Source organism: Magnolia sinica, chromosome 6 (assembly GCF_029962835.1).
Source record: "Magnolia sinica isolate HGM2019 chromosome 6, MsV1, whole genome shotgun sequence".
Lineage (NCBI taxonomy): Eukaryota > Viridiplantae > Streptophyta > Magnoliopsida > Magnoliales > Magnoliaceae > Magnolia > Magnolia sinica.
The window spans coordinates 7186934-7198808 of NC_080578.1; the positions used below are offsets into that span (position 1 = coordinate 7186934).

Here is an 11875-nt window from a genome sequence, read left to right on the forward strand (position 1 = left end):
TCAATATCCACTTTTTTTTTCTGTGTTGTGGTCCACTTGAACCTTGGTTTTGTTTAATGTTTTTTCAAATATTCTAAAATGGGATGAAGAAACGGATCAACAGAATAGATATAACATATAATAATGTAGACCCCACATAGCTTAGGACTACAGGAATTCCTAAGGGCCAGTTTGGGTAACTGGCTTAAAACGTATTACGGTGGATGGAATTCGGTAATCCATGATGTGACGGATGGACTCACGTTTGGATGGCCACCATCTCTCCACGTTTTAAGATGGATTGAACGTGTACGATGGAGTCGGTGGGATTTCGAAATCCCACCGAGATACGCCTTTTCTTCAGCCCCTGCAAATCCAAATTCCGACATAACCAGATATAATCCGATATGTTGAACGTGCCGACCAGCTCCGCCATCTCATGCACAGTCTCCCTCACTTCCTCTGCTTCCCTTTCTTTGTCCGAACATATCCGGCTAATCGCCATCCTCGATACTATGCTGTTCATCATCTTTATGAGCTCTAGGCCAACATCGACTGCTTCTCCGCCATTGGATTTCTTATGTAGCAGTCGCAAGAATCGTTGGATCTCTTCACGACGGATGGGCTGGAGCTGATCAAGCGTGCGACCGCCTAAGAGATCAGACATGCAGAGTTTCTTCATGAACTTCCAGTAGGGGCCGTAGGGAGCAAAGGCGAAACCAGAAGCACCGTAGGCGAGGTAGTGAATGACTGAGGATTGAGGTCTAGATGCAAAGGTGGTCCCGTGGGTCTTGAGAATTTTTCTTGCTATATCAGCGTTGGAGGCAACGACAACAGGAACAGAGCCGATGCGGAGGTGGATCAATGGCCTGTAGCGCTTGGAGAGCTTGTGAAAAGCTTGGCGAGTTATGGGATCGAGGAGGTGGAGGTGTCAGATGACCGAAAGCGATATCGGGCCCGGTGGGAGGCAACGTGCCGTGGTTTGGGAATTGGAGAAAATGATCCAGATGGTTGCAAAATCTCATCAAATAACCCATGGGATGGTTGCAATCCCGCAAAACCCAAACAGAGCCAGGTGGTGCATGGGATAAAGATTTACACCATAATCCGCTGATAATTCACTGCACGTCATAAATGCATGGAATGCTCATAATTCCATCCCATGTAATCCGCTCTATTTCACACAGCCAAACACGGCCTAAGGGCCCCTTTGGCCGAGCGGATTGGATGGTATTGGAAGGGATTGGAAGTTAAATTCCGGGATTGGCTGGGCGTGCCAAATAGACTGGGAGACCTGATCCCAGGATATAGCAATCCCATGGATCTTAAGACAATCCATTGACAACACCATCATTACCTTTAAATCCCATCCAATCCACCCTAATCAGGGACGTGTTTGGTTCAAGGGATTAGATTGGAAGGGAAGGTTTAATCCCTGGATTGGTTCAAGGGATTAGATTGGAAGGGAAGGTTTAATCCCTGGATTGGCCGGCCGTGCCAAACAGACTCGATATAGCAATCCCATGGATCTTAAGACAATCCACCAACAACACCATCATTACCTTGAAATCCATGCCATCCACCCTGATACCATTCAATCCCTTCCAATCCAGCCGGCCAAATGGGCCCTAAAGTGGTCTGCACGCAATCTTCAATCCACGTCTATTGTGAAAATAATGAATTTAGAAGTGTACATTACTCTAGCAGTGTTATAGTTAATAAATAGGCACTCCTAGATTGTTGATATAGCATATTTCGACACCATCCAAACCGTCTAAATTAGGTGATCCATTCTAGATAGGCTAAATCACAAAAAAGAAATCCATTGATTTAACTATTCTATCTTCCAATTAGTGGGAATTTGTATGTTGAATTCAAATAATTTGTTTAGTTTACAAGAATCATCCAGTTAAGAGATCCAGTCATTGTGTGTTTTTGTTTTTGTTTTTCATGAACCATCTAAACTGGGACCCACTTTTATATATGTTTAATTTAATTTAAAAATATTCAAAGGTTGCAATTTCTCAATGCATGTGTATAGATTATCAAACGCTGTCAGAGTATTAAAAGCCTGTTCCTATAACATAGGGCCTTCATAATTAGGGGCCGCCTCACTTGCCTACCCATTAGAGCCGCCCCTGCCATGGGCCACTTTGATGTATGCATCTATATCCACACCATCCGTTTATTTTTTCTAATAAACTTCTCAAATATGAAGTGGACCATATCATAGGAAATTATGGTGACTGGCCATTAGAAACTTTATGTGAACCACAAAAGTTTTGGATTAAGCTTATATTTGTTTCGATTTGTCTAGTTAAAAAAACAAACATTACTGAAACATCATGGTGGGCCATTCAATCAACATTGTTTTTTGTAATAAAGTCTACTTAATAATTGGATTTGATTATTTTTGAACTCATACACAATAAACATCACGTAAACATTATGGTGGGCCATTCAAGCATCATTGTTTCCTATAACAAGGTCCACTTAAGAATTAGATTTGCTGCATTTTTTAACTTGTACTCTTAAATGATTTGAAAAAATGGATGAATATATTGCATGGATATAAAATACATATATTAAGGTGGGCCTCGTGGTAAGGTTGCACTGTCTTCCCTTGTCCGTGGGCTTTCCTTGATGTATGTGTTGTATATTCACATGGTTTATTTTTCAACTCAATTAAATCACGGTCTCAAAAATTGAAGTAAATCCAAATCTTAGGTGGACTGGGCCATGGTAAACCGTGCTTATTGAACATCCACCATTAACAAAATTATAAGGCCTACGGCAATGGTTATTTACCATTCAAACTGTTGATAAGGCCCCACGTAATTGTACGAAAGTAAAAAACACAAATATCAGCTTAATCTAAAGCTATTATGGCCTCAAAAATTTTCAAGGGTGGATATTTAATTTCTACCGTATGGTCCAGCTGCTTCCTTTTTGGGAGCAGATCAGGTGTTACCCACTAACACCACGCCCTAAAATCATCTCACAGGAGTGGATCAGGTGTTTTCCTGAACGTGGGGCCTACGTTGATGTATGTGTTGTATATATCCAGGCCGTCCATCATTTTTTTCGTTTTCGTTTCGAGGCCAATGCATGCATGATCCATGGCCCTAGCTGAGCAATGTCTCAGGAAACGGATTGGGTGGTGTGTTTACGTCACCAAGTTCTGTGAACCCCACTATGATGTATGTGTTATATTCACAGCGTCCGTACATTTGATGATATCATTTTCGGCTATGAGATCAAAACTGAGGCAGATTCATGGCTCAGGTGGGCCACACCACATTAAGCAGTGGGGACAACGATTCCCACCGTTGAAAACTCGTGGGCCACGGAAGTTTTGGATAGACTGATATTTGATTTTCATTTAGGTCTGTGTGACCTTATGAACAGATTAGATTTCAAATCAACATCACGGTGGAGCTTACAAAGGCTTCAACGGTTGGTAACATTGTCCCCACTACTACTTTTTGTGGTTTAACTGACATTTGGATCTCTCTCATTTTTTGATTGGTTATCTAAAATGATCTCCGAAAATGGATGGACGGTTTGGATATAACTCTTACATCACGGTAGAGTCCACAGAACTTGGTGACGTCAACGCACCACTGAGGTCGGTGGTGTGTGGCACACCACGCAATCTGCTTCCAATGTCTCGGGGAAACGGATTGGCTATTCCCTGCCACAGCCCGGTGGCTGGTGGTCGGTTCTCTGTGGGCTCCACCATGATGTATGTGTTTCATCCATTCTGTTCGTCCAAGTTTGCAGACCATGTTAGGCTTGATACCAAAAATGAAAAGGATATAAATCTCAGGTGGAACACACCATAGGAAAACAATAGTAATTGGATATTTACCCTTAAAATTCCCCTAAGGCCCACTGTACTTTTTATTAGACATCCAATCTGTCGATTAGGTCATACAGACTCAGATGAAGGGAAAAAAAAAAACAAAAAAAACAAAGATCAGCTTTGATCCAAAACTTTTATAGCCCTCAAAAAGTTTTTATTGGTCAACATTCATTCAACACTGTTTCTTGCAATGTGGTCAACTTGAGATTTGGATATGCCTCATTTTTTTCTCATAATATAAAATGAACTATAAAAACATATGGACAGCATGGATGAAATACATAAATCATGGTAGAGCCCACAGAGCACCGACCACCAGCCTACCTAATCCGTTTCCTGCATGTGTCGGACTCCGTACATACTGACCTGGTCTGTTTCATGCGGAAGCGGATCGGCTAGTGTACCACAAAACAGCTATATACCTGCTATGGGTAGCGAAGACGAGCACTGACGGTCCTCGATCTCCGAGTTGTACGAACGGTCCAAATAAGATCAAAGTTACGTGGCCTCACAGTGATGTATTTATTATATCTACACTTTTCATTTATTTTTAGATATCATTTTAGAGCATTATCCAAAAAATAAATCATATCCAAAGATCAACTGGACCACACCACAAATAGCAGTGGAGATAATGATTTTCACTGTTAAAAAAATCTTATTTTTCATTCAAAGCCTTAAGACGAGCTTGCCAAATGGATGGATGGTTTGGATATAATACATACCTCATGATGGAATCCGCTGAACTTATTGACATCAATGCAGCAGTCATATAGCAGGTGTGAGGTACACTAGCCAATCAGCTTTCGCACCAGTTGGTAAAGCTGGGCAAAACAGATGCGATCCAGTGGATCCGACCTGCTCAGACCCGATCCGATCCTAATCGAACTGATGGCCTGGATCGGTACAGATCAAGTTACGTATTTCATATCCGAATAATTTTAGGATCGTGATCATTCCGGACCGATCCGATTTGAAACCCGATCTGAATGGATCCAACCCGATTCGGAGCCTTAGGAAGATTTTAATGGAGGATATCCAATCATTATTGTTTTCCCTGTGGTGTGGTCCACCTGAGATTTTTATCGCTCTAATATTTTTAATCAAGCCTTAAAATGATCTGTAAAAATAGATGAGCGACATCGATGAAATACATACATCATGTTGGGGTCCACAGATCACCGAACATAGGGAGTAGCTAATCCGTTTCCGTCAGGCATAAGTACCACACACCGGCTACTGCTGTAGCCTAGACTAGCTGGCTAGGTACGTGACGTGCGAAGATGAGACTGACGCTCCGCGAGCTCCGAGTTGTACGAACGGTTCAAAGGAGATCAAAGTTAGATGGGCCCCACGATGATGTATTTATTATATCTACACCGTTCATATATTTTTAGAGATCATTGTAGAGCATTATCAAAAAAATGAATAACATCTAAAGATCATCTGGACCACACCACAAATAGTAGCAGAGAATGATTTACACCGTTAAACATTTCGTATGGTCCACTTGATAGTTAGATCTGTCTTATTTTTCTTCTCAAGTTTTATGACAAGCTCGCCAAATGGATGGACGGTTTGGATATAACACATACCCCATGATCAGACCCACGGAACTTGCTAACGTCGTTACAGTAAGTCACTTGCATGAAAAGCACTCACTGCACTTACGTGCAATGCACGTCAACACATGTCCGGTAAAAGCATAGATACGGTAACGAAGAGTTCTTTCAGAGCCATGTGGGGCCCACCTTGATGTATATGTTTTATCTAAGCCGTTCATCCATTTTGACATATCATTTTAGGCCTTGAGCACAAAAAGGCGGTATATTAAAAGCTGAAGTAGACCATACCATATGAAATAGTTTGATTAAATTCATACAATCCGAACTGGATCCGACTCGGTTTCTTTGACCGAGTCAGACTCGATTCGGGTCAGGTCAACCATTCATCAAATCGGTCCGAGTCAGGTGACCTGGACACAGTTCCGGATCAGATCGAGTTCGGGTCAAGCCATTGAGAATTTGGATTGGGTCAAGTTGGATCCAATTCGATCTGATCGGGGCCGATGCCTAGCTCTACTAGCTAGTGTGAGGTACACAGTCAATCCTCGGCACCACACACCACTATATAGTGGTTGTAGGTACTATCATGGGAAGATGAGCATTCACTCAACTCAAAGTAAGTGGTTGTAGGTACTATCATGGGAAGATGAGCGTTGACTCTCCTCAAACTTTGAGTTGTACGAACGGTTCAAAGGAGATCAAAGTTACATCCGCATCACTGAGGTTCAAAGGAGATCAAAGTTACATGCGCCCACAGTGATTTATTTATTATATCTACACTGTTTTTCTATTTTTAGAGATCATTTTAGAGCATTATCCAAAAAATGAATCGTAACCAAAGATCATCTGGACCACACCACAAATAGATAATGATTTTTACCGTTAAACAATTTGCAAGACTCGTCATAATGTTTATTTTCCATCCAATTTGTTCATAAGGTCACGAAGACATGAATTAAAAGAAAAAATAACTCATATTGATCCAAAATTTTTGTGGCCCAAAAAAGATTTTAATGGTAATCGCCCAATCCCCAACTGTTTTTTTAGTGTGGTCTACTTGATAGTTATCAACTTAGATCTGTCTGATCTTTCTTCTCAAGCCCTCCGCGAATGGATGGAGGTACACCAGCCAATCCCCTTCCGTTTCATGCACGCCCGTATGAATGAGAGCAATTCCTTCGTATTTGGACACGTGCGGCACCTGCGGCAAAGGTTGCGTCCTTTCCAAGGACCGTCAAGTGGCGTGCGTTGCATTTAGAATTCCAAGGACCGTCAAGGGGCGTGCTTGCCAGCTGATGATGGGAGTGGATTAGGTGAGACATCGGACTCACCCAAGATGGTGCAGCCCTTGACTTGGAGCCCACCTTGATGTATTTATTCTATATCACCACCGTCCATCCATTTTTAAAGATTACTTTAGATTATTCTCCCAAAAATGAAGCAGATTCAATTATCACGTGGACCATACCAAAGGAAATGGTGATTATTGACCATTATGGACTACAAAAGTTTTGGATCAAAATAATATTTGTTTTCTCCGTTCATCAAGGCTTATTTGGCCCTATAAACATATTGGATGGAAAATAAAAGCTACGAAAACTTAATTTTCACCGTAAAAAGTTTTTAATGGTAGAACGTTCACTCACCACTGCTACCTATGTTATGGTTCATCTGATAATTAGACCTACTTTATTTTTTTAATCATTTATTATAATGATCTGTAAAAGTATTTGGACGGTCTGGATAAATATTACATACATCAAGGTTGGCCCCAGATTAAGGACTGCACCATCTTGGGTGAGGCCGGGGTCTCACGTAATCCGCTCGCGCTTCTCACGTCCTCGGACGCGGATTGGCTGCCGACCTTCGAAGAAGAAAAACATTGATACTCTGGCCAGGTGTGATAGTTAATACACACACTCTCAGAAATTGTATACTTGGAACATTTTTAATCAAAATGAAACGGTCCAATTAAGGTATCACTTTATATGGATCAGAATTGGAAGTCCCACCGAACTGATGCCCTAACCGGACGATATTTATTCATTTAATGGACGTTTAAACTCAAATTCTCACATCAACTGAATTAAATCCATCTGATGTTGTAAATATCACATAATTTTTCTTGGTTACACGATTTTAACGGCTTAATTTTGAGTTATTTATATTATAGATGAATTATTTTTCAATGCACGTGTATTAACCATCATGCTCTTCCCGAGTATCAAATAACTACCCATTTTTTGGTCCTAAGTGCTGTCAACGGGCCGGGCTTGGTTCGTCTCGGCCCGGATTTTGAACTGTTTCGGGCTGGGAATATTCAAAATTCTAAAAATACTGCAGCAGACAATAATTTGATGCTCTGGAGCGTGGATGGTTCATATACATGCACTCTTAAATTTTACTAGCGGCGACGTGACATACATGTAACTCAAACTAAAAGTCTATTGATCAGATAATCATAACTTCTGTTTAATGGACTTTTTCTTTGTTGAATCAAAACCGTTGATTACTTTTTTTAATCATTCAATGGCTACCAACCAATCATTCAGCTATGAATGGTGTAATTCTTGGTTTGTGACCCATCTAAAGTAGGGCCGTGTCCCGATGGCTGCGCGATTTGAATGCCACGATGTAAGATTTCTGATGCACGTGTATGAACCGTCACACTCCGCTAGAGTATGGAAATTTTTCTCTTATTTAGAAGGCGACAGACGATTGCCCTTTTCTCATATTTAGTAGCTGACAGGTCATTTCTACGAGACTTCAAGTCTCGGGCGAGAGTAGGTCAAAGTATGAATTGGAATTCCATGACATCCTGGACCCGAGGCCATGGACAGTCTACCGGGTACAAGTGGGGCCCACGATCCAACCATTGGTCTCTTAGTCCTTCCATCCAAAAATCGGCTGATCCACGCACCAGATGGGCTCATTTGTAATACCCTATCTTTTTCAACGGTGAGTTCCATTGTTCCCTGTCGTGTAGCCCACTTGAGCTTTGGATCAACCTCATTTTCGGGTTAATGCCCTAACCTGATCTGAAGAAATAAATGGATGGAGTGGATTTTTCATAAACATCATGAGTGGGGCCCACTGTGTTAAAAAATAAAAAGAGAGAATGAAAATAAGTGACATACACCCTGTTCCACGGGTAGACTGAGGTCTTGGTATCGATCCCTAGGAGGGGGTGGCTAACGCTGAAGTGTCAAGACAGTGGGGTGTACTAACAATCTACCTAAAAAAGGGGGCGAATAAGGGACTTGTATTGTTCACACTCAACCACAACTCCAATTTTCTCTCTCCTCTCTAACCAAAATTCTTCTTTGTCATGCGAAGGGTCCGCGTGACTCGACCCATCTTTGCACGCCATTCTTCGTGGTGGGGCCCACCTCCCCAATCCAAACTGTTGGTTGGAACTTACTATTGTAGAACTTCATCCGTTGAAACCCCTTATCCAAAATCTTCTTGTACGGCCTATCAGAATTCTTAATCTACTCTGAGCTCCTAACTTATCTTGAATCACTGAAACTGATGAATGATATGGATTCTTTCTAAACTCATAGTGGACCCCACGTAGCATCCGCAACACACAACACTACACCTGCATTTGTTATAGAGTCCGCTCAAAGCAGAACTCCTCTTTTGCACTTGCCGCCATGCTGCTCCACAATCGGCACGAAGCCCATCCTCACGATCTCGACCATTAAATCTCTCCATCCAATAGCCTACTTTTCTCCAACATGAATTCTACCCAACAAGCAATCAAATGAAAGACATAGAGTAGAAAACGGAAGAAAAAAAAAAGAAGAAAGACATGGACTGAGAGAGGAAGCTGCACTTGGGTGTGATATGTTGAACACACCGAGTCTCGCCAAATCTAACCATTGAGCCGACTTCTATCTTGGCATTTGTGTTGATTTCCAGAGCCTTGACAACTCTTATAGCATCACCAGGTATGCATTCATTCCCCGCATCACCAGGTATGTATCATTCCCCTTAGATCAAATCTATTCATGAACTCCTTGCTCAATATACTATTTTGACCAATTTATTTGGTATGTTGACTCATAGAGTTAACTTAGTGAGCCAACCATTTCCGTTTGTTAGATTTCTTGAATATGAACCATAAATTCCATATATAGTTACCACCTCAAATGAGGAAGATGTTTTTTATTCAAACCAGTTAAATTCTTTTTCGTCTCCAATTTAGCAACAATTAAAGATTTCATGATTAGTCAAGTCGAAGTTATAGAATCTGGACCGTTCAAATCAACCATGTGAGAGTTTACATCTTCGTCAGTATCTACAATCATAATAGGTAGATGATCTTCCTGGTTGAAAAGCCTATATTAGTATGTACTTTGATATCGATTAATTATTTATTTCATATTACTAATTTAAGTTATTTGATTTTGGTTGTACGTAAAATAAAATGCATTTATTTGATTATTAATATGTGAAATTAATTCAATTGATTATTACTACGTGCTTTTAAATATGATTAAGTTATGGGTGTTCTGCCTTAGAAATGATCAAGTTGTTATGGGTGCTCTTCCCGAGTCATTCTCAAAAAGGATATTTATTTTGTACTGCATTTTAAATTTTAGCAATTGTGAACATTCGACTCCTGGCCTGTGTCCCAAGATGTGTCATATCTAAATATTTGATCCCTGGCTTGTGTTTCAGGATGAAAGTTGTATTTTCTTTATTTAAGATTAAGTGAATGTACACGTGGGTGCTCTGTCTGGACTTCCTAAAATGTTGGATGCACGGTGCCCTGCCCTGGGAGGTCCAAAATAATCATGGTGTTCTACCTTGGGTTAATCCCTAAAATGGGTGTATAGGAGCTCTACCATGGCAAAGTCCAAAAACGGATCAAAAGTTATTTTATTTTATTTGAATTCATTTTCAGAATTTCATTTATATTAGTAGAATATTAATGTCCTCTTATATTTAAGTTGTGGATGCATAAATATAGTTTTGGTGCACACATTCGTGAGCCACGATCCCCGATAGGTATGTGACTATTTGGGATTTGGAGTCTATTATTTTAGAATCACTTCACACGTTAGGTATGGGACTAACGCGAGTTGCGGCCCTTGGCGCGAGGCCCCTACCGGCTTACTATACTACGCACTATGAATCGACCTTTCATTATATATTCATCATTACATGCTAATGTAGAAGTTTTAATTTTGGGAATGATGTGATCCTACGAGCCGTCGTACTCACACCCGTATAGATTTTTGCAGGCTTTATGTATGAAGAACTAATTGAGCAAGATTGAAAACCTTTCCTTTTGTTTATTTGAATATTAATTAAAATTCAATACATTTTGTTATTATTTATTTTTGAATATTAATGTAAATAAAATTTCATGGGCACTATTTAATGACAATGATTTTTATTCTTTTAATTGCTTGAATTGCCTTTAAAATACATTATTATAATATGGGTTACGTTGTATGTTTTGTTTAAATACAACTCATAGTCTTGAAATTTAGGTTCGGGCCTGGCCAAACTCTGGTACCGAATTTCAGGGCGTGACACCACTTGTATCTCCAGTGAGATTGTTGGCTGTCCATTGATTTCAACCCGTATTACCATGAGAAGAACGTGCCACTAATATGATCTCAATCATTAAGCATTGTACACGTTTCCGAGATATGGACCTTTGATCTTGTGGGCCCTGCCATGGATGGACCTTTCCATGAAAATCACGCCGGCTGGGTGATCAAAGCAGCTGAACTGGAGCAATCTTGAAACTTACATCAGACAGTTGGGAAATGTGCCACCAACCATCCACATCAGATGGCCAGGTTCATCTGTGTGGTATGATTTTCGAAATTGCACCGGTCCATTCTAGGTAAAACCACATGACCTGTACGGATATTGCATGTGTTTGCGACGTTGGAGGAGCCTATCACTGGATTCTCACATTCGCAGCTGGTGCCATTTCACCGAAGGGGTGCTCAGGCCCGACCTACAAAGAATAGCCGTGGATTAGGCCACCATCAGTGGTGGGCCTGACTGGGCTGACCTGTCAACGATAGAGAAACTCAGTGTTGCACGTTTGTGAGAAATCTAGGCCACTCATTAGGCAGGGCCCACTGTTATCTGCACAAAAAGATTGGTCCGCCAATCAAGTGAACCAACACTGATAAATGCAGCCAGCTCATTTTTTTCATAAGGTCACACAGACCTGGATGAAGGGAAAACACAAATATAAGCTTGATCCAAAACCTTTGGCCCCCATGAAGTTTTTAATGGTGGGCGTTCAATCACCGCTGTTTGCCCGTATGGTCCACCTTTAGATTTGGATCTGCCTAATTTTTATGGCCCTAAGATGAGCTGGAAAAATGGATGGACGGCGCAGATAAAACAAATACATCATGGTGGGATCCACACAGCTTTTGCAACACCCACGTCGGTACTAGAGAGGTTACTACCGAATCCTCTATGCTCT

The 11875-nt window shown here is 40.9% G+C and overlaps 1 protein-coding gene across 1 annotated transcript; it reads right to left on the reverse strand.

Moving 5' to 3' along the window:
* Positions 1-238: 238 nt before the first annotated feature.
* Positions 239-4616, reverse strand: LOC131249473 (cytochrome P450 93A3-like). Its single transcript, XM_058250286.1, has 2 exons — positions 4570-4616; positions 239-848 (listed from the first exon to the last, which is right to left on the reverse strand). The coding sequence occupies exons 1-2, from the start codon at positions 4614-4616 to the stop codon at positions 239-241; spliced, it is 657 nt and encodes a 218-aa protein (XP_058106269.1).
* Positions 4617-11875: the final 7259 nt, after the last annotated feature.